The sequence below is a fragment of the Somniosus microcephalus genome, chromosome 13 (genome assembly GCF_052327205.1).
Source record: "Somniosus microcephalus isolate GS21.2 chromosome 13, FLI_Smic_1.0, whole genome shotgun sequence".
NCBI lineage: Eukaryota > Metazoa > Chordata > Chondrichthyes > Squaliformes > Somniosidae > Somniosus > Somniosus microcephalus.
The window spans coordinates 110714277-110741580 of NC_140999.1; the positions used below are offsets into that span (position 1 = coordinate 110714277).

At 46.2% G+C, this 27304-nt stretch overlaps 1 protein-coding gene across 4 annotated transcripts in view; it reads left to right on the top strand.

Moving 5' to 3' along the window:
- The window catches only part of LOC147108540 (engulfment and cell motility protein 2), a 166883-nt gene that overhangs the window by 126454 nt on the left and 13125 nt on the right, over positions 1 to 27304 (top strand). For all 4 annotated transcript variants that reach the window (XM_086005207.1, XM_086005209.1, XM_086005208.1 and 1 more), the window contains 6 exons: positions 2799 to 2935; positions 15692 to 15855; positions 16781 to 16893; positions 18217 to 18324; positions 22329 to 22411; positions 23713 to 23790. In XM_086005207.1, coding sequence (XP_085861333.1) covers positions 2799 to 2935; positions 15692 to 15855; positions 16781 to 16893; positions 18217 to 18324; positions 22329 to 22411; positions 23713 to 23790 — 683 coding nt within the window. The remainder of the gene's footprint in view (positions 1 to 2798; positions 2936 to 15691; positions 15856 to 16780; positions 16894 to 18216; positions 18325 to 22328; positions 22412 to 23712; positions 23791 to 27304) is intronic.

A 27304-nucleotide genomic window follows, 5' to 3' on the forward strand; every position in this document is an offset into this window, starting at 1 on the left:
ACTGGGGTTGGGCAATACATGCCGGCTTTGCCAGCGACACCCACAGCCCAAGATTGAATTTTTTTTTAAAGATAAGAATATGGACAATGGCTAGTGAGTCGGGAAAGTAGGGTTAGGGTTGAGTGAAAGCTTTGTTGACAAGATGAGTTCTAGGGAAGCTTTAAAGGAGGAGAGAGGCAGGCAGAGAGGTGTATGGGGGGGAATTGCAGTGTGCTGAAGGCTGTGCTGCCCATGGCAGGGAATGCATAATAGGAACTGTGTGTTGTGGGGAGATTGTAGAGATGAGATGGGGTGAGGCCATGGGTTCAAGGACAAGGATTTTAAATTTGAGCTGTTGGGAGATGAGAGGCCAGTATAGGTCATCGAGAGTGATGGAGGAGTGGGACTTAGGATGGGATTGGATATGTGCAGCAGACTGTTGGACAAGCTGCAGCACATAAAGAAAGATTATTAAATAAAATTTAAATCCTCGATCCGGATGGAGGTCTGCAGGTAAATATCGATCAGTGATGCTACTTTCTCATAGTAACATCCTTTTTAGTCGCAACCTCCGAAGATCGCCCTGCCAATATGACATTTTATTACTTCCTACAACAACCACTTAGCAGCAGATGTAGTGTTGATGGATATTCAGAAGGTGTTTCCTAATGTATCTCAAAGAAGCTTCTTTAAAATAAATGCAGGTGTAAGGTACAAGAGGAAATCCAGTAGCACGGATGGAAAGTTGGTGGTGGACAGGAAACTGAGTTTGGGTAAATATGGTTGCTTGAACTGGCGAAGGATTGGAGATGGTGTGCCACAGGAGTCACTGCAGGGCCCACTTTTGTTCTCTCTGATTTGGACTTGAATATAGGGAACTCGATCTAGAAATTTGCAGACAACGCAAAAGTAGGAGGTTTGGCAAAGTGTGACAACTGTCAGAAACTTCATAGACGGGTTAGTGGAATGGGCAGACAAGTGGCAGATGCAATTTAATGTGGCTGAGTGTGAAATAATACATTTTTGGGAGGGAAAAAATCAAGGAATGGGAGTATACACTCAGTTTTACCTTTTTTCAGTCTAAAGACCCCTGCACGATACTTGCTGTTTGGTAGTCGTAATACATAAGAACATAAGAAATAGGAGCAGGAGTAGGCCATACGGCCCCTCGGGCCTGCTCCGCCATTCAATAGGATCATGGCTGATCCGAACCTAGACTCACGTCCACTTCCCTGCCCTCTCCCCGTAACCCCTAATTCCCTTATCTGCTAGGAAATTGTCTATCTCCGTTTTAAATCTATTTAATGTTGCAGCTTCCACAGCTCTCTGGGGTAGCAAATTCCATAGATTTACTACCCTCTGAGTAAAGAAGTTTCTCCTCATCTCAGTTTTGAAAGGGCAGCCCCTTATTCTAAGATTATGCCCCCTAGTTCTAGTCTCACCCATCAGTGGAAACATCCTCACCGCATCCACCCGATCAATCCCCCTCACAATCTTATGTTTGGATAAGATCGCCTCTCATTCTTCTGAACTCCAATGAGTAGAGGCCCAACCTACTCAACCTTTCCTCCATATGTCAACGCCTTCATCTCCGGAATCAACCGAGTGAACCTTCTCTGAACTGCCTCGAGAGCAAGTATATCTTTTCTTAAATATGGAAACCAAAACTGCACGCAGTTCAACAGAGCGTTGGTGATTCTGTCTGTCGAGAGAGCTTCAATTCTGGCCTCAGCCATTCAGGATCTCCATCTGACATTTCTTTAGGGTCAGGGTCTGTAGTGCACAAAACTGCCTTAGTGAAAGAGAATAGGAGAGAAGATGCACTAAAGAGTTCTACGGTAATGGGAACGTAGGTACAGGAGGAGGCCATTCAGCCCCTCTAGCCTGCTCCACCATTCAATCTGTACCTTAACTCTATTCACTCACCTTAGCTCCATATCCCTCACCCAACAAAATCTGTCTGGAAAGCACCAATTAGCTCAGCAGCCACAGCCTTTTGGGAGAGTGTTCTAGATTTCTGCTACACTTTGTGTGAAAAGGTGCTTCCTGATTTTTCCCTCCTAAATGGCCTAGCTCTAGTTTTAAGATTATGTCCTCTCGTTCCTGATTCCCTCACTAGAGGAAATAGTTTTTCTGCATTGTCCCTATCGAATCCCTTAATCATTTTAAACACCTCGATCAGATCACCCCTCAACCTCCTAAATTCAAGGGAATACAAGCCAGGTTTATGCATAATTTAACCCCCTCGAGCCCCGGTGAATCATCCTGGTGAATCTGCGCTGCAGCCCCTCCGAGGCCAATATATCCTTCTTGAGGTGTGGTGCCCAACACTGAACGCAGTGCTCCAGATGAATTGGAGTATAAAGTGATGCCAAGTTTGAATTTGAAAAGCCTATAGATTGTAGGAGGAAAGGAAGGCTAAGGGAGGTCAGGATAGTTTTGAGGTCTCACGTGGGGTGTGAAAATTGAATTGGTGTTGGACACAATGCGAAGAGTCTCTATTTCAACGCAATGGAGGTGCAGGAGATGATCTGGAGCTCAGGAGGAACGAGAAGGGAGAGCTTACAGGAGCACAGACTAGCAGAAGCAATAAAATACAGAAAATGCAGAAAGATTGAGGGGGGGTTGGAGGTCAGAGGTGAGCAGATTGCATTATCAGCTATTTTCTTGTATCAAATGTGAGGGAGGTACGACGTCACTCTCTAAGTTTCTTGTTGTTTGGGAGGGATAATTGAGTAGGAATAGTCTGCATTAAAAAAATCGTTTTAATTGTTTAAAAGATATTCTGGCGTCTAATCGTTGATATTTTGTGGGTACAGCTAATGAGGGCTGCAATGAGTACCACCCCATGTTCTTCACCCATGACCGAGCTTTCGAGGAGTTCTTCTGTATCTGCATCCAACTACTCAACAAGACGTGGAAGGAGATGAGAGCAACGTCAGAAGACTTTAACAAGGTGAGATGGTGCTGCCTGATGGTGAGTCAAGTCCGAGCGAAACAGGAATGCTTGAATTGTCACCTGTGCAGCAACACTAACCCATTCTACGCTGAAACAGAGTATGTATCATAACATTAAGCTCTTCTGCCCTGAAACTGGATGTTTTACCATATCAACTGTCCATTCTGCCCTGAACAGGGGTGTATTATATCCGCCCACAGTGCAGCTGCTTGTGACACTAGTTCCTTGAGCGTGGGATGATTATGCACACAGAATGACACCGGCATATTGTGGATTGCGCACGGTAAACAACAACAACTTGTATTTATATAGCGCCTTTAACGTAGTGAAATGTCCCAAAGCGCTTCACAGGAACACAATCAGACAAAAATTCACATCGAGCTAAAGAAAGAGATATTAGCACAGGTGGCCAAAAGCTTGGCCAAAAGAGGTAGGTTTTAAAGAGCATCTTATAGGAGAAGAAAGAGGTGAAGAGGCTTTGAGGCTTAGGGAGGGAGTTCCAGAGCTTAGGGCCTCGGCTGAAGGCACGGCCATCAATGGTGGAGCGAAGAGAATGGGGGATGCACAACAGGTCAGAGTTTGAGGAGCGCAGAGTTCTTGGGCTGTAATGTCACAATCATTAGTCTCAATATTATTGTACATCAACTGTATTGGCGACCACCGTGTGTGTGTGTTTATATAAAAAATGATAGTGCGCTGGGGGGGCTGCTGAGGCAGGTCTGCATTTGGCCATCATGCCATGTTCGATTAAATAGCGCACCGATGCTTATCATCTAGCCTCGTACTCAAAAATTGGGCACTTGGGTGTGATGCTGCACTCCAGCGGGAGTGTGGGCCTGCAGGAGAAAATTGTATCGATAAACGAAAACCCCCCCTCACTGTGTAGCTCACTAGGTTAAAAGCAGGAAGCAGTGATCGCCAGCTGAGGAGATGGGAGGGGGGGGGTGGTCTAAAGATCAGCCAAGGTTCCCACTCCCAATCATCAACGTTCGGCTCTTGCTGCAAAGTGTCTATGTGGACGATGGGTGAGAACAGGCTCAACTGCGAGATGCCCTCAATGGTTGAATAGCCCACCAGTGTCAGCCGTGGCTCAGTGGGTAGCAACCTCTCCTCTTGAGTCAGAAGGTTGTGGGTTCAGGTCCCACTCCATGGACTTAAGCACGTAATTAATAATAATAATAATTCAACTTTATTGTCATTGTACAAGTACATGAACAACGAAATGTGACCTTGCAAGCTCCCATGAGTCCAGTACAAATAACATTAACATTAAACGTAAATAGCACCGTCCTGGGAGAAGCAAAGCCGCTGTGTCGGTGCGCGCCGCCATTCCATTTCCACCATTCCTCCTGTCCGACAATCTTTAGCCCAACGCCCGGGCCTGCTCCCCAGCCGCCCCTCCCGGGACTCCTTCCATGACTTTCTCACCAACCGCCCCTCCTCGGGACTCCTTCCGTGACCTTCTGCACCTGGTCTTCCCTGATGGTCACCCCTCCAGGTACTAACCAGGCCTGGCTCTGCTTAGCTTCCAAGCCTTGCCAGTGACCCTGTCCCTAGTCCCAGGAACAGGGAATTGAGCCTGACGCTCCAGTGTAGTGCTGAGGGAGTGCCACACTGTCGGAGGTGCCGTCTTTCGGATGAGACCGAGGCCCCGTCTGCCCCCTCAGGTGGATGTAAAAGATCCCATGCCAGTATTTGAAGAAGAGATGGGGAGTTATCCCCAGTGTCCTGGCCAATATTTATCCCTCAACCAACATAACAAAAACAGATTATCTAATCATTATCTCATTGCTGTTTGTGGGAGTTTGCTGTGCACTAGTTGGCTGCTGCGTTTCCCACATTACAACAGTGACTACACTTCAAAAGTACTTCATTGGCTGGAAAGTGCTTTGGGACGTCCTGAAGTCGTAAAATTCGTGAAATAAATGCAAGTCTTCTTTCCTCCCAACAGTCACTGTCTAAATTTGTACCAGAATAGTCTCTTGGGTGAGTTACATTGCAAATACAGCTGGGCCGTGTGTTAGAATTTAGCGAAAATGAATTATCGTGAAGGTCGGGAACCTCGAGGAGCTGCCGATAGTTCCAACAGGTGGATAATTGGTGTTCTCCGGCCTTTTATCTTTGTTGGGTTCCCTTGGCAACCCAAAATTACAGGGCAACAGATTAATTGCAGGGGACCCGAGGAAGCGATTCTGTGGAACGCTTCTGCTGTCAAAATAACTGCCAGCCCCAGCTGCGACGGCGAGGATCATCTCTGCTGTTTATAGTTACACCACCAACAGGAGTGCTCAGAAGCTTCACCCTTTCAGTACCAACAGCGGTGCTTCTTTTTCCACCCCTCCCTCCAATTTTCTCCTCTGCTTGCCTGGGACACAGGTTCCACCCTGTCTCGTAACTTGCCCAAGAGACTATTCTGGAGCAAATCTAGAGAGTGACTTGTTGGGAGGCTATTCAACCATGGAGGGCATATCACAGCTGAGCCTGTTCTCGCCCATTGTCCACATAGGCACTTTCCAGCAAATGCTGATTGATGGCAATCAGGAGTGGGAACCTTACCTGATCTTTAGATCTCCATCCCCAAGCCCAGGGTACTGTGTCCAACTAGCATCACTCGTAACCACTCACTGTATAATAAAAATGTCCCCCCATCTCCAGTGTTTCCCTTAATTTTTTTGGGGTGTGCAGTCCATTCAGAATACCGTGCATGCGCAATTTTTCCTATTTAAAAACTGGTCAGCTGGCTGTGTGGGAGCTGCTGAGCGCTGCACAGCCGTGCAGCTTAAAGGGAACGTTGCTCATCTCCCCTCGAGTTCTTTTGCCGAGTATCATAAATCTGTCCTCTGGTTACTGACCTACCTGCCAGAGGAACCAGACTCTCCCTATTTACTCTATCAAAACCCTCATGATTTTGAACACCTTGATTAAATCTGCCTTTAACCTTCTCTGCTCTAAGGAGAACAACACCAGTCTCTACACATAACTGAGGTCCTTCATCCCTGGCACCATTCTAGTAAATCTCCTCTGCACCCTCTCCAAGGCCTTGACATCCTTCCTAAAGTGTGGTGCCCAGAATTGGACTCATTACTCCAGCTGAGGCCTATTAAGCGGTGAGTCGGAAGCTGGTCTCTGCAGAGTTAAGGGCTCCAGCATGTCACGCAGAGACCTAGGGCTCGAATTTCCTTGGGCCATGGAGGCGTGTGGGGTGTTAAAATTGCAGAATCGGGGGGCACGAACCCTTCCCGCCTCCATGCCCGTTTCCCAGGAGGCGGGTACCTGACCTGTGCTGGGAGCCGCCTCCCCGAGGCGGGAAGGGGATTAGTGCGAATTAACTGCCTGTTTACAGGTAGTTAACAGTCAGTTTTTGGCCTAATCCCTATTTTTATCCCTGAAGTGTGGGCTTCCCAATGGCTCCAAACCACGCCAAGTTAGCGAGGCGGACCGTCGGGCTGAAGGGCTTGGCGGGTTAGAGATGTCCGGTGTTCAGGTGAGTGATGAGTGAATGAGTGCAGAGGTGTGTTTGGTGTGTGTAAAGTGTTTAAATAAGTTTTACTTACCTTTACTTAATAATGCAGGCTTCCTTCCTTCAGGTCTCGGGAGTCCCTCATCTCACTGGCACAGAAAGCAGAATGGCCGCGAGCTGTCAAAAGTTGCAGCCTCTGCTTTCTGTTCTGGAGAGATCTCTAAATCAGCCTGAGAGGAAGGAATTAACTTAGAGTACAGATTGTCAGTGTTTGACAGCTTCAAAGAGCTGTCAAACGCTGATATTTTATTTGTCAAAAGTTCTTGACAGATGAAATGTCAATCTGTGACGTCACCTGTTGCCGGGTGGCCCTTACTACTACTTCTTAGGCAGTCCCTCGGAACCGAGGGTGACTTGCTTCCACATTAAAAATGAGTTCTCAGGTGACTGATGAGTCCAATGCGGGACCTACAGTCTCTGTCACAGGTGGGGCAGATGGTGGTTGAAGGGGCGGGTGGGTAGGGTGCTTGGGTTGACGTACGCTCCTTCCATTGTTTGCGCTTGGCTTCCGCTTGCTCCCGGCGAAGAGACTCGAGGTGTTCGGCGCCTTCCCGGATGCTTCTCCTCCACTTTGTGCAGTCTTGGGCCAGGGATTCCCAGGTGTCGGTGGGGATGTTACACTTTTTCAAGGAGGCTTTGAGGGTGTCCTTGAAGCGTTTCCTCTGCCCAACTGGGGCTCTCTTGCCGAGCCGGAGCTCCGAGTAGAGCGCTTGTTTTGGGAGTCTCGTATCGGGCATGCGGACAATGTGACCCGTCCATCGGAGCTGATTGAGCGTGGTCAAAGCTTCGATGCTGGGGATGTTGGCCTGAGCAAGAATACTGACATTGGTGCGCCTATCCTGCCAATGGATTTGCAGGATCTTGCGGAGGCAACGTTGGTGGTACCTCTCCAGTGCTTTGATTGGTCTGCTGAGTCCGCTGGGTGGGCTCAACAAGGTCAATCAAGGGAAAATTGAGTGGGTTGGCCACAACTCGATGCAGGCGGGACTACAACCCCAAAAGTGTGAGTCCCGCCTCCTACTCGCCTCCATTGATAAAATCCAGCCCCTAGAGTCCGAATGCAGGCCATGTTTACAGATGCAGGCTCACTAAATGCGACAGAATGTTTGCAGCCCCACGTTTTCATGGGACTTCTTGTCCTCCCCAAACCACTGCTCCTTTACTCGGCACAGTGCAGCTAACAGAGTGAGAAAGTACAGGAGATGTTTGAAGCTCCATGTCCAGTGGGAAAGGTGTGATCGAGGGGGTTTACTGCCGTATTCCTGACCCTCCTTTTCCCCCCAGCGTCTAAGCTCAGGCACGAGAAGGCCGCCCGTCCCAGAGGAGTGGGGGCCTAATTTAGATGGCGAAGTTGTGTCCCGAATAAATTGTCACGATGCGCATTTTAACTGTGGTGCAACTAAAGAACGGCACAGTCTTGGACCCTAATAAGTTAATTTCACTTTTTATAGGCTCCTCCAGGCCTCCCCTGCCCTGGGCATTCTTCAGTCCTCTCCCCCCCCCCCCCCCCCCCCCAAACCATAATAAACTTTACCAACTCTCCCTCCCCTCTTCCTCGCTTACCTTTTGCGGGGTCTGTTAATGTTGATCCCGCTGGCTCCGGGCGGGAGTCGGTGTTTGGATACACAAAATCTCCCGGTCTCACTCCGGGTGGGGTGGGGCCGGAGCCAGACGGCTCATTGCCCACTTCTGCCTCCAGGCTTGGGTATCCACTTCCAACAACACTCCCACTGAGTAAAACTACACAGTATTGATCTGAGCTTCCTCCGCTGTACGGCTCGATATTCTGAGGGCCCTAGACTCTGCTGGGAGCTATTTTCAGTACACTGATTAATGAGCCTATTTAGACATTCCTGGGTGCAGCATTTGAACCATGTCATTAACTAGTTTGTTTTTAATTTTTAGTTCAATAAATCGGCTAAAGTGCACACATGAATTTTACAAGCGAGTGAACTAGTGCACTGAAAATGCCATTCAAGATTTTTGATTTGATTTGCCCAATGTCTTGACACAGATGTCGTGAAAAGTGGTATTTCGATGTCTGTTCTTGCTTCACAGTCCCAATGGAAGTAAAAATCGGGAGACATGTAAAACGGGCTGGTGACTCGCTATCACCCGTTTTACACAGTCGCACAAAGTCAAAATTACCCCCCAGGAGTCTAACTCTGCGCCTTCTACATGTGAATCAGCACGACACCCACCTAACCAGGTTAGAACCCATTACCCTGTACAATCGGTAAATAACAAAGTCAGAACAATCACTCCACCCAACGAGTCCTCTGGTGAGGAATAGCTTTGAGAGGGAGGTTGAGAGTTTGGGGGGTTAAGTTGGATAACCCCGAAAACTGGGGCATAGGGATCGCAGTGCGCGATTAACCTGCACCCGTTCACGGTGTTACAGGCAGCACGGTAAATTCGTGCTGCCTACTGTTTCACATGATTGCTGCCTGCAGCCAACACTACCCGCGCTGATCATTGGTGCACGCATCAGCAGGGGGCCCAATATCTCGGCTGCTTAAAGCCAGCCTGCACCTCTTAAAGGGGAGGTGCATTGTGGCTGAAAGAAATGATGGGAGTCCTTTGTGAACTGGATCTGTGTTGTAATATAGTGAAGAATGACTGATCATGTGAGAGAGCCAAGTATAGAAAACCTCCAAAAACGCATACAATTGCACCAGCACTCAGAAGAAATAATTCAGCAACTAACCTGTAAAAACTTAATTATCACTTTAAATAGCACCGGTGGGGAGGGGGGGGTCCTTCATTCTGTTTAATGACATGTTCAGCTGTGCAAAGTTAAGACCAGGCATAGGCTGGAGCGTGGAGTAGCAAAATGACAGCAGTGGCTTCAAATCAGCGTTGCACACAGATTCATGTCATGATCTGCCTGCTCTGCATGCTGCCGGCAGTCATGGGGTGAACATGCAAGCCCCTTTACCAAGATGGCATCCTGCGCCCCGTCGGAAACTTGCACGCACATCTCGGACCCCATTTTCGAGTCTCAGTTGACCGCGTAGCACCTAAAAAGAAAGGCACCACATGGCCCAGTTTAGCCTCAAGGATTAGATGAATGAACCCTTTTGAGTTTTGTTTTTGTTCTCGGGAATGTGGGCGGCGCGATCAAGACTGCATTGATTGTCCTGAGAAGATGCTGGCAGGCCACTTTCAAGCAAACTATTTGTACAACTGAGTTGCTTTGCAGGATACTTCAGATGACATTGAGTCAACCTGCACAGTGTGGACACGAGTCCCGTGTGGGCAAGACCGAGCAGGTTCCCTTCCCGGTTAGATTTTTAGACAATTCAGCAGCTTTCATGGTCATTTTTTTTTTTCCCCTGGTGCTAGATTTGCCTGGTTTATTGAATTCAGTTCCACAACTTAACCATGAAATCCAGTACCATAACTACTGTACCCTACGGTGTGGCGTGAGCTCACCAATGGTTCAGTTGGCATTTGTACTAGTTGTAGCAAAGTCATATAACATCTCTGGCTTGATTCCCCAGCCTGTTGATCTCTGGGGTGGCTATAGTTGTCCCCTATAGTGGAATAGCCACCCAACACTCTTGTCTGGGCTCATGCCACTTGGATAATGTATTGGAGACTTAACAGCCATGGAATCACACCTCAGCATGAGTCAGGAGAGGGGAAGGAAATTTGGGGGGGGGGGGCGCGGGAGTGGAAGTAATAAGAAAAATTGCCTGAGGGGACTTATTGCCACGCCCATTTCCAGTAAAGATTCATTAAAATGCCCCTGTGAGTGACATTGGTCCATTCATTTATTTCTGACATGAGTTTGTTCGTACACTCTCCTGGATTCTGCAACATGTGAAAACTCCACGTGCTCCAGCCTTCAAAGAGCTGACACGACACAGAACCTCATACTGAAGATGATCCAGCAGCAAGGTCGGTGCAGGAAGTGTTAATGAGATGATGGGGGCAGAGATGGAGTGAGATTTCACAGCTCATTGAGCTCCTTGCCACACCCCACTATCGGAGAATATCATTCCCGCTCCGCTTGTGCTCAGCATCGGTGTTTGAGTGGCTCTGATCGTTCACTCCACAGACAGCTCCCTGTTCTACAGAGATGGACACCAGTCCTGCTGGTGAGTATTTTGGCTATTCTGTGTTGTTCTAGGGCTTGGATTTCTTTCCATATTGAGATGTTCTTTTATCTATCTATTCTTTTAAACCACATTCATTCTCCTTCTCTGACACTCTCTCTGTTCTGCATCTTTCCAGTCATTTTTCTCTCCTATTTTCTTCCTCTGTACCTCTCCCTCTGTTTAAAAAATCAACTTTCTATATTGACTTATAAGGGAATAAGGGTTAAATTAAGTAAATGGTAGAGTTTGTCTGTATGTAACTGTTTAAACATTGTGCATTTTGAGAAACCATTCTTTTCCCCCTCTAGTCAGGCTCTTTCTCCACTGTGTGTGTGTCTTTTTTTTCTCTCTTTCCTTCCTCTCTCTTTTTTCTCTCTCGCACTCGCACTCTTTCTTTCACTCGCACTCTTTCTTTCTCTCTTTCTTTCACTCGCACTCTTTCTTTCACTCGCACTCTTTCTCTCTCTCGCACTCTTTCTCTCTCTCGCACTCTCACTCTTTCTCTCGCACTCTCACTCTTTCTCTCGCACTCGCACTCTCACTCTTTCTTTCTCTCGCACTCTTTCTTTCTCTCACACTCGCACTCTTTCTTTCTCTCGCACTCGCACTCTTTCTTTCTCTCGCACTTGCACTCTTTCTTTCACTCGCACTCTCTCTCTCGCACTCTCACTCTTTCTCTCTCTCGCACTCTCACTCTTTCTCTCTCTCGCACTCGCACTCTTTCTCTCGCACTCTCACTCTTTCTTTCTCTCGCACTCTTTCTTTCTCTCGCACTCGCACTCTTTCTTTCTCTCGCACTCGCACTCTTTCTTTCTCTCGCACTCGCACTCTTTCTTTCTCTCGCACTCGCACTCTTTCTTTCTCTCGCACTCGCACTCTTTCTTTCTCTCGCACTCGCACTCTTTCTTTCGCACTCGCACTCTTTCTTTCTCTCGCACTCGCACTCTTTCTTTCTCTCGCACTCGCACTCTTTCTTTCTCTCGCACTCGCACTCTTTCTTTCTCTCGCACTCGCACTCTTTCTTTCTCTCGCACTCGCACTCTTTCTTTCTCTCGCACTCGCACTCTTTCTTTCGCACTCGCACTCTTTCTTTCTCTCGCACTCGCACTCTTTCTTCTTTCCTTGGTCCTTTTTATAATTTAGTAAAAAACTACTTGCAGACGTGCATTCATATTAACCCATGGTACAGTACAATGCTGTTCATACAGTGTCCTGTAATCCTGATTTATTTTACTATCTCTCTTGCTGGCAGGCCTTTGACATTGAGGGTTTCAGGACTAGTTACTGCTGATAAATGAGCCAGTGTTTGACAGCGCATGTTGTTGCAATCCCTTTTATCGACACTCTCCTGCTGCCAGGATCTCTTAGCACTGACTGCACCAGGTGCCAGCAATATTGCAGCACGGATACTACTTGGGTGTAATTACTATCAAAAGTGCTCACTGTAACTCGGTGCCAGGCTTGTCAGGGACCACATCTCCCAGTCTTTGCAGTTACCATGGAAGCGATGATGCAGCTGTGTTGGTGTGAATGGGACGATGCCACTCTGCAACTACCCTCCCCATTGCTCCTCGCAGCACTTGTGATCTATACCCTCTAACCAGGACTCTCGCAGAATGCACTATGCCCAGGTACAGAACCGTCAGCACCGCTAGACTGATGGTGTTGGCAAAAGAATGAACAAAGGGTATAAGGGGTCGAGTATATTATGGTATTTTTTACCTTTGATTGCAGGCCATCTGGCCAGTTCTAATGTTCCCTTAAATTTTTTTTTGGTTGTGTGTGTTGTCCCTTTAAGGAGCTGCGAGGACCATTCCAAGTACCGCGCATGTGTGGTTTTCCCATTTAAAAGCCGGCGAGCTAGCTGCGCCGGCGCTCCAGAGCGCCCCGTGGCTTAAAGGGGCGCTCTGGAGTCACCTTCCCCTGCAATCACCTTCTCCGGTCCTGCACCCAGATTTCTCTTCCTGAGCCTGGGTACTTAAGACAGTCGTACTGTGGATTATTACAGAGGGGGAGTCAGTATGTGGCCAATAAAATTGGATGGATTCTTCACATCAATTTTCACAAAGGAGGACTGTATAAAAAGATTCCAGTCACAGTCAGTGTGTCTGAGTGACACGTACCATAAACGGAAATTAGCAAAGAATGCATTGTGCAAAAAAAACTAGAAGGATTCAGTGTCCACTCCTGGGCCAGATGGGATACTTTCTGGAATCCTTCAAGAATTAAGAGGAGTTGGCGATCACACAAGGAGTAAAGCATAAGCGGTTAGCCTAGCATCCATAGAGGGGGCAAATGCTTAAAGGCCTTCTATAGGATGCTATCAATGAACATTGAAATAGCTTGGGTATCATGGGGAGCAGTCAGCGTGATCTTGGGTGTAATAGGTCATGTCTTACAAACCTACTGGAATTCTTCAAGGGGTTATCTAGGTGATTAGGCCAGTCGGTGACTGCCAGCTTGATATTTTTTTCACGTCTGGTTTTAATGCTGTACAACAATTACTGTGCAGCACCAAGCCACAAGCCCCCCTTCCAAATCTAACCACTGACCTGCAGCGCTCGCACCAGCACTGGGTTTGTGTGTTTACTGAGATTCAGCAGTGGGAACCCTGCTGTGACACAGACTGCCTCCTTTACTGACTGTGGCACAAAGACGCTCTCATCGACAGTCAAACAGCTGAGAGACACCCACACACAGCAAACGCTGCCAACAGCACTTCAAAGACCGAGTTTCCTTGGCAGGTTTCCAGACTCCATGAAACCGGATCAGGCACATTCTCTCTTGCTGCAGTTGTAACACACTGTCATGCATTGTGTTGATGCAGTATACATTGTATAGGCACTGCGTGATAGCGAGTGAGCCTTGCTTGTGTGGCTCGTAAACCACGCTGGATACTAGTTCTGGTGAGTGATACTAATATTGGGGGTAGTCCTGTGATTATTCACATGGGTATGTTTCTAATATATAGTCAGTGGATGGATATAAATGATGTATGTTGGAGGTGTGGTGTGGGAAGGAGGAAAGAGTATGTGTGCAAGAGACTCTCTTTCTAGTTTTGTACCGACGTGTTGCTCGTTTTAACCTTGCCAATGATCACCCCATACTTTGAGGAAGGGGCCAGAAAGGGAGTAATGCAGATTGAGAGATGGGCCAGAGAAGGAACAATGCAGATTGAGATGAGGCAGGTGGAATGTGAGGATGTGGGTGGGCAGACTAGAAGGGAGAGGGATTTGTGGTAGCAAATTGATCAGTTGGGTAGACATGGCATTCGTTGGGTTTGTGGAGAAGAGGGAACAATGGCAATTGTGAACAGGCAGCGGGAGGGCACGGTGATTGTGAACAGGCAGCGGGAGGGCACGGTGATTGTGAACAGGCAGCGGGAGGGCACGGTGATTGTGAACAGGCAGCGGGAGGGCACGGTGATTGTGAACAGGCAGAGGGCGGGCACGGTGATTGTGAACAGGCAGAGGGAGGGCACTGATTGTGAACAGGCAGAGGGAGGGCACTGTGATTGTGAACAGGCAGAGGGAGGGCACTGATTGTGAACAGGCAGAGGGAGGGCACTGATTGTGAACAGGCAGAGGGAGGGCACGGTGATTGTGAACAGGCAGAGGGAGGGCATGGTGATTGTGAACAGGCAGAGGGAGGGCACGGTGATTGTGAACAGGCAGAGGGAGGGCACTGATTGTGAAAAGGCAGTTTGCATTGTGGGCAGAATACTGGAAATGCAAATTGAGATTGGGAATTGAGTGATTGAGAGAGATGGTAATAGGACAGTGTAGAAGATGATTGGCAATTGGAGGGTCGAGGGGAGCAGTGTGAATTTGATGTGCACATTGGGGGGGTCATGGGAAAATTCTGAGGCAACTTGCCTAATTTCAGTATTTTTAACAAATTTGGTCAGAGGTGAAGGAACGTCTAGGAGGCACTTTTTGTTAAAGTACATGTCTATTGTCTCTTTGGGAGGAAATTGTAAATATTTGATTTTTTTTAAAGCATCAAATTTCTTACTGTAGTGGAGACTTGCCATTTTTAAAAAAAAATTCAATCTTTGGCTGTGGCCGTCGCTGGCAAGGCCAGCACTTATTGCCCATCCCTAATTGCCCTTGAGAAGGTGGTGGTGGGACTTCTTGAACTGCTACAGTCCATGTAGTGAAGGTACTGCCACAGTGCTGTTAGGGAGGGAGTTCCATGATTTTGGCCCAGCGACGATGAAGGATCGGCGATATATTTCCAAGTCGGGATGGTGTGTGACTTGGAGGGTATTTGGTTCTTCGCATCTTCGGACTGTTCTGCTGATGTCACTGATGGGGAGGAGCCCCATGTATCCCTGAGGAACTTCACTCTTTGCAGTGGGGCCTGCACTTTGAATTCACCTCTGGGGAGAAATGCTTATTCAGCGTTTGTATCCTACGTGTCCACGAAGAAATTCTGTGCCATTAGAGTCCTGTGCACAGTCCTGGTCTCCATATTACAAAATGGATGTAGAGGCACTGGAGAAGGGGCAGAAATGATTTACAAGGAGGATACCAGAACTGAGAGGTTCTACCTAACACAACAGGCTTGGGCTCTTTTCTCTCAAAAAGAGATGGCTGAGAGGTGACCTGATAGAGGTCTTTAAAATTATGAAGGGGGTTTGATAAGGTAGACATAGAGGAGATGTTTCCACTTGTGGGGAGACCAAAACTAGGGGCCATAAGATAGTCACTAAAATCCACTAATGAATTCAGGAGAAACTTCAGAGTGGTCAGATTGGAGAACGTTCTACCATAAGGAGAAGCTAGATAAGTACATGAGGGAGAAAGAAATAGAAGGATATGGTGATATGGTGAGATGAACTAGGGAGAAGGGAGGCGCGTGTGGAGCATAAACACCAGCATGGACTGTGGGCCGAATGGCCTGTTTCTGTGCTGTAACTTCTATGTAATTGCTGGCTGGAGGCAACAGCAAGTGACTCGGGGTGGATTCTCTGTTCTGCTTGGTTTTGTAGGTTGTCCAGGTAGCACGTGGCACTTAGCCATACGGTGTTGCTGGTTATAAAAGTCACCCAGGCTGTGCGTTTTCTTTCACTGCCGATAGCCAGATTTCATCTCCACCCCCCCCGCCCCCCCCCCCCTCTTGTTGCAGGTCATGCAGGTGGTGCGTGAACAGATAACGAGGTCCTTGAGCACGAAGCCGAACTCTCTGGATCAGTTCAAGAGTAAAGTCCGTTGCCTGAGTTACTCGGAGATTCTGAGGTTGCGGCAGTCTGAGAGAATGAGCCAGGATGACTTCCAGTCGCCGCCGATCGTGTACGTTGCTCCGTTGTCCTTCCTCCTTCACCCACACTTGGTGCAGGTTATGTAATTGATAGCAGGGGAATTACTTTTTATTCAGCGTACTCCCTCGTTTCCCTCCAGTGAAGGACACTCGGTCAGGCCTCTTGGGCGTTAACCTGCTCTGATGTCAGCTTGGTTCAGTTGTGGTAGGGCTCTTGCCTCTCGAGTTAGAAGATCCAAGCCCACGCCCAGACTTTTCCCCACAAACTAGGCTGACACTCCAGTGTCGCATTGATGGAGTGTTGCAATACCAAAAGCTGTGGTCCTTTGCATGAGGTGTTGAACCATCAGCCTGCCCTGGTAGTTCACGCTGATGTTAAGGATCCCTTGGTAATATTTGAAGAAGGACAGGGAGTTCTCCAACATTCCTCCTTCACCCAGTACTACCAAAAAAAAACAGATTAACTGGCCGTTTGTCTCACTGATGTTTGTGCAATACTTCCGTGTGTAAAATGGCTGCTATGTTTGCCTGCTTAACAGTCACTGCATTGTATGTAAAGTGCTTTCAGATATTTTGGCGAAAGATCCTATGTAAATGCAAGTCTTTGGGATTTCACCTCACAAGCAGTGCACACATCTGGCCAGTAATGTATTTTTCCAGGGTCACTTTGCTTGGGATTGGTTCTCGGGCCAATTGAGGTCCATGATCCCGTTGCTTTCAGTGGAGCTCATGGAGGGAGCTCCTCAACATTGCCGTCATTGGAGGATGTTGACAGTGAGGGGACCCAACCGGGCAGGTATCCCTGGGATGTGGTGATTTGTAAAAGGCCCCCACAGTAGTTTGTCAATTGGTGCATTTAAAAGCGAGATGGAGTCAATGGAGCGAGACTTCCCTCCCTGTAGGTGTTGCTCTGACCAGGTGCTGCTTGTGTGCTGACCTGAAACACTCTGTTCCCAGTGAGCTGCGGGAGAAGATTCAGCCCGAGGTGATGGAGCTGATCAAACAGCAGCGTCTGAACCGGCTGTGCGAGGGAACCAGCTTTCGTAAGAACAGTAACCGCAGGCGGCAAGGTACTGGTTGGTTGGTTGGTTTGTTTGTTTCTGGTTAGTGCACTGTGTTGTGTAGTTACAGCAAAGTTTTGTGTGTGGTTTATTGTTTATGAACAACTAGCTACTGGTTGGTTGTGCAGTGTCGTACCCTGATCTTCTGTGCATTTCCCCCTCCCCAGCCTTTGGTGATGGAACAATCAGTCCCCCTGGCCTTGCACTCTGAGGAACGTTCCCTCACTCTGCATCTGCTTCCTTCTGGCTGTTGCCCCCTCTCCGTCGCTCTCTCTCTCTCTCTCTCTCTCTCTCTCTCTCTCTCTCTCTTCCACTGTCTCTTCCTCCTCTCCTCTCTGTAAACTCCTTCACCTTTACCGTCTGGTCTGTCTCCTCCAAAAGCCTCCTCCTCAAAACGTGCCTCCTCCACTGTGCCTTCAGTCACCTACCTTGATTCTACTACTGCTTGGTGTCTGTTTTTATTTGCTTCGTTTAGCAGGTCCCAGCTGCCCTGTGGTACTTCAAGCACGTGGCCATTCTTCACACGTGAGCTGAGACGAGTATCCTATTCAACCGAAGGAAGCATCACAGCTGAGCTGGCTCCTGACCTCCACATGCATACACTGTCCAGCAGGGATCACTGAATAGCGATTAGGAGCAGGAACCTTGGCTGGTTCTGCTGCTGCTCCCCGCCCAACCCCACCCACTCATCTCTCGACAAGGGGTTCTGAGACATAACACCCCATTGCAGTCTAAGATGAGATCAGAAAATGCAGCACAGAGCAGTGATCAAACTTGGGAGCTTTCTGGTCTGTATTTACTGGGCTGTGAATTTACCAGTAGAGCCATCAGTGGGCTAAAGTAATTAGGGCAATGCTCGGTTCTCTGCTGTTGGTCATCATAGTATTAACCATACAATTACTGATTCATTGTGTGTGGCATAGTTACTGGTTAGTACAGTGCTGTGTTGTGTGTATGGTTACTAATTGGTAGTGTTTAGTATGTGGTTACTGAGTTTATTTGGTACAGTGTTCAGTGTGTGATACTGGTTAAATCTGCATGGCACAACTACTGTGTGGAGTAGCATTTGGTTACTGGTTAGAGTTGGTTGCGTGTGGTTACTGGTTAGTGCAATGTTTGTTGAGGGGGTACTGGTTAGTGGTGTTTGTGTGGTTTCGAGTTAGTGTGTAAGGTTACTAGTTAGTGCGGTACTGTGGTCGTGTGTGTGTGGTCATTTGTTTGTGTGTGTGGTCGTGCGCGCGGTCAGTCGGGAGTGAGTGTGTGGTTGTGTGTGTGTGTGTGGTTACTGGTTAATGCAGTACGGTGCCCTCACTTTTTTTGTTCTTTCTACAGATAAGTTCTGGTATTGCCGGCTGTCTCTCAATCACAAGGTGTTGCACTATGGAGACCTGGATGAGAACCCACAGGGTGAGGTGGCCTTTGAGTCGCTGCAGGATAAAAGTAAGCAGAAGTGTGTGGGGTTGGAAAACTCCATTGACTCGGCCTCACTTCTCCAATAAATATTTCTGTTCACCATCTCTGCACACTGACCTGAACAAAAACTGTCGGTCTCGGTCTTGAAAATGTCAATTGGCCCAGCATCCACAGTCTTTTGGGGGAAGAGAGTTCCAGATTTCCACTAGCTTTTGTGTGAAGTGCTTCCTGATTTCACTCCTAAATGGCCTAACTCTAATTTTAAGGTTGTGCCCCCTTGTTCTGGATTCCCCCACCGGAGGAAATAGTTTCTCTCTATCTACCCTATTCATTTTATCATTTTAAATAGCTCAATTAAATTACTCTTCAACCTTCAAAGCTCAGGGGAATACAATCCAAGTTTATGCAACCTGTCCTCATGATTTAACCCCCGGTGAATCATTCTGATGAATCTGTGCTACAACCCTTCCAAGGCCAAGTTATCCTTTTGAGGGGCGGTGCCCAAAACTCAACACAACACTCTAGATGGGGTCTGACCAAGGCTCTGTATAACTGAAGCATCATTTCCTCCCCTTTTGTATTCCAGCCCTCTTGAGATAAAGGCCAATATTCTATTAGCCCTTTTGATTACTTTCTTTAACCTGCCCACTAGCTTTTAGAACCTGGGGAGCAACAACAGCATTAAAGTTCACTATCCAGTTCAGGCTTCTCCTCTCTGTTTATAAACTCTTTGGTGAGCGTCACTAATGTAGAAGTTGCTAATTTTTATTCCTGTGCAGCTCTCTGATCTTTCTTGTGCAATAATCATCCCGAGAGGTTGTTGCACAAGAGCTGAAGAAAAGTTCAGTCAGCCCATCAAGTCCACACCTTCCATAAAACCACACAAAATCTGCCCTTCACTGCCCTCTGCCCCCCACCAATTTAACATTACGAGTGAAGCTTATCCAAAAGTTCTTCCTCTGCTTCCTTGCTCCCTCCCCATCACAAGATAGTCAAGCCAAACCATTGTTGCGTACACATGTGGTTCAGGAACAGTCCCCTCGAGTCTCTGCTGCATCCACACCTTGCTGCCCGTAGGCAACTTGTGTGTCAGCCAGTGGCTCAGTTAGTAGCGCACACGCCTCGAAGTCAGAAGGTTGTGGGTTCAAGTCCCACTCCAGGGACTTGAGCACATAAATCTAGGCTGACACTCCACTGCAGTGTCGGAGGTGCCGTCTTTCTGATGAGACGTTAAACCAAGGCCCTGTCTGCTCTTGGGTGGACATAAAAGATCCCATGGCACTATTTTGAAGAAGAGCAGTGGAGTTATCCCCAGTGTCCTGGCCAATATTTATCCCTCAACCAACATAACAAAAACAATCTGGTCATTATCACATTGCTGTTTGTGGGAGCTTGCTGAGCGCAAATTGGCTGCTGCGTTTCCTACATTACAACAGTGACTCCACTTCAAAAGCACTACATTGGCTGTAAAGCGCTTTGAGACGTCCGGTGGTCGTGAAAGGCGCTATAGAAATGCAAGTCTTTTTCCTGAGACATTTTTTGAAAATGATAGCTGGACTTAGTAGTGAATCCCTAGATTCTCAGGCAGTGAGTTCCTCGAGTAGAAAACATTAAGTGATAGTGAGCCAAGAAACATACAACACTATCTCACAATCTCAGTTGTGTGGTTGAGGCTCAGTGAGAATTGTCACACTAGGGCACTTCCTTCCATATACACTGACTAAACGTACGGCATGCTTTACCCGAACTCTGATATACCCTTACTGTGTATTCTATGTGAACTGTATACATTGCATGTACTATGCATCCTCTACACCCCCGTGTCTGGTGTTAGCCGTAGCTCAGTGGATAGCATTCTTACCTCTGATAGAAGGTTGTGGGTTCAAGTCCCATTCCAGAGATTTGTGCACAAAATCTAGGCTGATACACCAGTGCAGTACTGAGGGAGTGCTGCTTGGTCGGGAGGTGCTGTCTTTCAGATGAGACGTTAAAACAAGGCCCCTTCAACCCTCTTAGGTAGACATACAAGATAACCATGGAACTATTTCAGAGAAGAGCAGGGGAGTTATCCCTGGTGTCCTGACCAACGTTTATCCCTCAACCAGCATTACGAAAAGAGATTATCTATCTGGTCATTTTCACATTGCGGTTTGTGGGAGCTTGCTGTGCACGAATTGGCTGCCACGTTTCCTACATTACAACAGTGACTACACTCCAAAAATTACTTCATTGGCTGTGACACGCCTTGGGATGTCCTGAGATTGTGAAAGGCGCTATATAAATGCAAGTCTTTTTTTTGTGCAGTTAGGGATTTGGTTTTGCAAATGGTGCAGAATACGAACACACGCAGATTTTTGTAACAGGAAAAAGCTATTTCAGATTCTACTAAGCTCTAAATACACATCCTACAACCTTGTTCTCCTCTGCATTCTCATTGCGGTCTCCTGCTGTAATTCATTCTTTCCCAGACCTCCCTTGGAACTCCTTGCCTCCTGCCCTCCTCACTTACCACTCCTCTTCTCTCTCAATCTACAGGCTTTTAAAACCACAAGCTTGCTGCCCTCTAGCCACATTTCTTGATTTACCTTGTGTTCTCTTCTACTCTCAACCTTTATGGCGTCCTATGTCATGGGACTTAGCACTTCATTTGTGTTTCTCAATTTATAAAGGGCAGAGTAAACACTGTTACTTTTTGACTGAACTCAACCCAATTTCTACTCCACCTTACAACACCCCTAATGCCTTCACACTCTCAAAATACTTAATTACACTTTGTTGGTTACTAGTAAACTGCATGTCACTCTACGGTTACCAGTACATTACATTACACTCTGTTGGTTACTAGCACACTACATTATACTCTTGCTGATTACAACAATGCAATGTGACATTCTGCTGGTCACTCGTATGCTGCTGCCCTGTTTTTGGGTTTCTGACCAAGTATCTTGGTATGATTTAAATTTAACGTAATAATAGTAATATTTTAATGTAACACTCAATGGATTAAAATTCCTACAGCAACCAGAAGCTGCGGGGAAGGAAGGATAATATATACTTAAAGCCAGGCAGACTGGTTTGCGGAGTGGTGCTACCTGCATACCTCTCCAGCCTGAAACAATCGGTCAGTAGCTCATCCCAAACGAGATTGCTGATGTGGCTTCTTTCCTGTGAACCGTCATTATATTTGAATGTCCTGTTCATTGGAGAAACAGCAGGAGATCATTTCTGGGGATGGGTGGATTTGGGGGGGGGGGGGCCTCCATTGGTTTAATTGGCAGCCCTTGGACTGGGAGAAGGTCAGAAGTCAAGTAGCTGACTTCCTGTCCAGCTGGGGAACAAAAGGGTATTTTCAAGAGTCGATTCTAGAAGGTCCGCTGAGCGATCCAGACGGGAGACAATTCTTCCTTAATAATAAAGACAACCAGGTCCGGAACGAGCCTTGGTCAGAAAAGGGCGGTTTAGCCTGCTAACAGCAGGACAGTGTTATTGTTTCATTTGTTAAGAGGAGTGATACAGAACCCAGGTGAAATGTGGTGAGATTTACTTCAAATATTTCTCAAGCCATTCACTTAACAATTGCAAAATAGTCAGTTGTTGATTTTTATTCAACTTCGACTCACTAAAATATGAATCATTCTACCTTTCAGAACATAGGAGTGCATGGAGACACATGCAAGGCTATAGTTCCTATAACAAGGGGGTTTCATTGTTATGACCCCAGATCATGCCGTCGTATGACTATGGCCAGTAAAGTTAAACTCCTGATCGTAAGGTATATGGGATCTGCTTACAGGGGAGATCAGTGATGTTGAACTCGAGGATATCTAGAGCAGACCTGAAATTTGTAACAATTGCAGTACATTCTGCTGGTTACTAGTACACTATATTATACTCTGATCACTAATTCATTACAGTACACATTGGCTACTAGTACTCCACAATACATTCTGGTCATCAGATGTTCTGACTCTGGCCACCAGTACACTGTTACACTCTCAGTGGTATTCACTCGTGTGCTTCCCTCTCTTCAGTTCCCGTTGCAGATATCAAAGCAGTGGTAACTGGGAAAGACTGCCCCCACATGAGAGACAAGAGTGCCCTAAGACAAAATAAGGTACAGCTTAACTGTTTGTGTGTGTGTGTGTATGTATAATATATATAATTGCTAGATGAATATAGACCAAGGTCCACCTAGTTCACCTTCTACCATCCTGGTAGTCAGATGATACAATGATAATGGAGTTGTTGACTAATCACAGCAATCAATCTCCATCAATTAGTCTACAACAGACTCAGACACGAAGCGAAGAAACAGCCCAGTGGTGGAGAGCTTTGGGAAAGTCACCTGTTCCTTCCAAGCACGTTACACTTGCCATACGTCATGTCTGAACAAAATCTATCTCATTTGCATCTGCGTGTATCAACACTATCTGCTGTCACCGTCTCCCTAGGGAGCCTGTTCCATAGGTTGACCACTCACTCACTGAAATATCATTTCCACAGATTAGTTTTGAATTTACCCCCCCTTCAAAGCACAGGCCGTGTCCTCTGGTTCTACTGTCCTAGACAATGTGAAACCGCCTGTCATGGTCTGTTATCTAGTCCCTTTAGAATCCTAAAAACAGCAATCACATCGCCTCTCGGCCTTCTCTTTTCCAGTGAGAACATGCCCAATTTACATCATCGCTAATCCCTCCATCCCCTCAATCATTCTGGTTGCTCTCTTCTGTATCCTTTCTGTACTGTGGTGACCAGAACTGCACACAGTATTCCAAGTGCGGTTGCACCTGTGAGTTAGTGGCAGGATTATCTCACTCTTTCATCTCAATATTGACCTTATAATAGATCCCAACATATGATTTGTTTTACTCACAGCCACTGAGCATTGTTGTGATAGCTTCAATTTATTGTCAATCAGGACCCTCAGATCTTTCATTTTCCATACATATTATTTTCATATGAGTATGTATAATGTATATGTGTGTGTATATGCATGCTTCTTTATTAATGTATATATGTGTATACGCATGTATGTATAAATATATTAAACTTGCAATATATTGGCCCGTCTAAAATTTCATATGAAAAAGATATAAGATTTTACATTTTGTAGCAAGACTGGGCTTTGCTTCTGTCACAATGTATAAATAGACAATCGCAAGGGTCCCAGTGTGACACCATATTTAAATCACTCATGGACCTGCCAGGACATAACAATGTCAGCCTTGTAGTCTGTGTAATGCAGTCAGGACCATTCATTGTTGCAGCCTGATACTGCACTAGAGATAGTATCCTTCATTATTCTGTGGCAAATGCATCCCAGAAACCCACAGACTTGAAATGTAGAGCTCATAAATACAAACTACTTCATTTCTGTACACTTTTTTTTGTTTATTGTTTATTCTCTCTATATAGGAAGTCCAAGAGCTGGCCTTCTCCATCCTACATGACCCTGATGAGGCCCTGAACTTCAACGCTCCCAACAAATATGAGGTAAATGTTGGTCGATTGATGCAAGGTTTGACAGAGAAGGTGCTCGAAGAGCAAAACCCACTCCTGACGGCATGATCATGGTGAACATGTTATCCTCCATATGTCAGATAGCGAGTAATATCTGGAAGACCAGTCCTGTTGCGCTGCATAGCACCCCATCTTAAAGGGCCTTGTGCTTGATTTGCCACAGAAGTTTGTTCTTTGCATATACCATATTATGTTCTTTTTTATTGCCAGTTTTCCCCATCACTTTACTTTCTCCTCTCCTGAAGATGCTGTCGTACAGTTTCACAGTCACTAGTTGCCCTCTAGGACCTTGTCGAGGTGGTCACTAGTTGTGTTTGAGCCTTGATGGTGGGTGTCAGCAGGCCCAGCATGGGGTCATTGCAGTGAACTCTGATCCTGTCCTCACTCGGTGTCCACGCATGTGCAATTCTAGCAGAGGTCATAGTTTCATAGAAATTTACAGCACATAAGGAGGCCACTCGGCCCATCTTGTCCGTGCCGGCCAACGAAGAGCTATCCACCCTAATTCCACTTTCCAGCACTTGGTTCGTAGCCTTGTAGGTTACGGCACTTCAAGTGCATATCCAAGTACTTTTTAAATGTGATGAGGGTTTCTGCCTCTACCACCCTTTCAGGCAGTGAGTTCCAGACCCCCACCACACTTTCTCACTAATTCTCTATATGTTTCCCTCAACCAACATTTCTCCCTCAACCAACATAACAAAAACAAATTATCTGGTCATTATCACATTGCTGTTTGTGGGACCTTGCTGTGCGCAAATTGGCTGCCACGTTTCCCACATTACAACAGTGACTACACTCCAAAAGTACTTAATTGACTGTAAAGCGCCTTGAGAAGTCCGGTGGTCGTGAAATGCTAAAGAATCTAGAATGCTAAAGAGAAAAGACAAGGAAGCAGTGCAGGAAAGTGATTGGGGTAAGGATAACCAGATTGTGTCAGGAAGAGACAGAGCGTACTAACAAATAGGGTCCGGGTAAGAAAAAATGGTAAGACAAATGGGGCCATAGTACAAAAAATGTTAAGATGTCTCAAAATTTTAAAGGCACTGTATCTGAATGCACGAAGCATTCGTAATAAGGTAGACGAATTAACAGTGCAAATAGATGTAAACGGATACGATATACTTGCAATTACGGAGACATGCAGGGTGACCAAGGCTGGGAGCTGAATATCCAAGGATATTCGATATTTAGGAAGGATAGGCAAAAAGGAAAAGGAGGTGGGGTGGCGTTGTTAGTAAAAGATGCAACAATCAGAACAATAGTGAGAAAGGATATTGGCTCAGAAAATCAAGATGTAGAACCAGTCTGGGTGGAGCTAAGAAGCACCAAGGGGCAGAAAACATTGGTGGGAGTTGTCTATAGGCCTCCAAACAGTAGTGGTAATGTAGGGGACGGCATCAAACAGGAAATTAGAGATGCATGTAACAAGGGTACTACAGTAATCATGGGAGACTTTAATCTACATATAGACTGGCCAAACCAAATTAGCAATAATACCGTGGAGGATGAATTCCCGGAGATGGTTTTTTAGATCAGTACATTTAGGAGCCAACTAGGAAACATGCTATCCTAGATTGGGTATTGTGCAATGAGAAGGGGTTAATTAATAATCCTGTTGTGCGGGGTCTTTTAGGGAAGAGTGACCATAACATGATAGAATTCTTCATTAAGATGGAAAGTGAAGTGGTCCAATCTGAAACTAGGGTCCTAAATCTAAACAAAGGAAACTACGAAGGTATGAGGAGTGAGTTGGCTATGATAGATTGGGGAGCTTCATTAAAAGGCATGACAGTGAATAGGCAATGGCTAACATTTAAGGAACGAATGCATGAATTGCAACAGTTATACATTCCTTTCTGGCGCAAAAACACAAAAGGAAAAGCGGCCCAACCATGGCTAACAAAAGAAATTAAGGATAGTATTAGATCCAAAGAGGAGTCATATAAAGTTGCCAGAAAAAGTAGCAGGCCTGAGGATTGGGAGCAGTTCAGAATTCAGCAAAAAAGGACCAAGAGATTAAGAGGGGAAAAATAGAGTATGAGAGTAAATTTGCAAGGAACATAAAAGTGGATTGTAAAAGCTTCTACAAGTATGTAAAAAGAAAAAGATTAGTGAAGACAAATGTAGGTCCCTTACAGTCAGTTACGGGAGAATTTATAATGGGGAACAAGGAAATGATAGAGCAATTAAACAAATACTTTGGTTCTGTCTTCACGGAAGAGGACACAAATAATTTCCCAGAAATGCTAGGGAACCAAGGGTCTAGTGAGAAGGAGGAATTAAAGGAAATTAGTATTGGTTAAAAAAAAAATAGTGCTGGAGAAATTAATGGGACTGAAAGCCGATAAATCCCCAGGGCCTGATAATCTGCATCCCAGAGTACTAAAAGAGGTAGCCATGGAAATAGTGGATGCATTGGTTGTCATCTTCCTAAATTCTATAGATTATGGAACAGTTCCTGCAGATTCGAGGGTGGCAAATGTAACCCCACTATTTAAAAAAGGAGGGAGACAGAAAACAGGGAACTATAGACCGGTTAGCCTAACATCAGTAGCAGGGAAAATGCTAGAGTATTATAAAGGATGTGATAACAGGACACTTAGAAAATATCAACAGGATTAGACAAAGTCAACGTGGATTTATGAAAGGGAAATCGTATTTGACAAACCTACTGGAGTTTTTTGAGGATGTAACCGGTAGAATAGATGAGGGAGAACCAATGGATATGGTGTATTTGGATTTTCAGAAGGCCTTTGATAAAGTCCCACATAAGAGGTTAGCGTGCAAAATTAAAGCACATGGGATTGGGGGTAATATACTGGCATGGATTGAAAATTGGTTAACAGACAGGAAACAGAGAGTAGGAATAAATGGGTCTTTTTCGGGGTAGCAAGCGGTGACTAGTGGGGTACCGCAGGGATCAGTGTTTGGGCCCCAGCTATTCACAATATATATCAATGATTTGGATGAGGGAACCAAATGTAATATTTCCAAGTTTGCTGACGACACAAAACTAGGTGGGATTGTGAGTTGTGAGGAGGATGCAAAGAGGCTTCAAGGCAATTTAGACAAGTTGAGTGAGTGGGCAAATACATGGCAGATGCAGTATAATGTGGATAAATGTGAAGTTATCCACTTCGGTAGGAAAAAAACAAAGGCAGAGTATTATTTAAATAGTGATAGATTGGGAAATGTTGCTAACATAAGAACATAAGAAATAGGAGCAGGAATAGGCCACTTGGCCCCTCGAACCTGCTTCGCCATTCAATGAGATCATGGCTGATCTTGGGCTCAAAGCCACTTCCCTGCCTGCTCCCCATAACCCTTCACTCTCTTATCTTGCAAAAATCTGTCTATCTCCGCCTTAAATGTATTTAATGTCCCAGCCTCCACAGCTCTCTGGGGCAGAGAATTCCACAGATTTACGACCCTCAGAGAAGAAATTCCTCCTCATCTCAGTTCTAAAACTTTATTCTGAAACTAT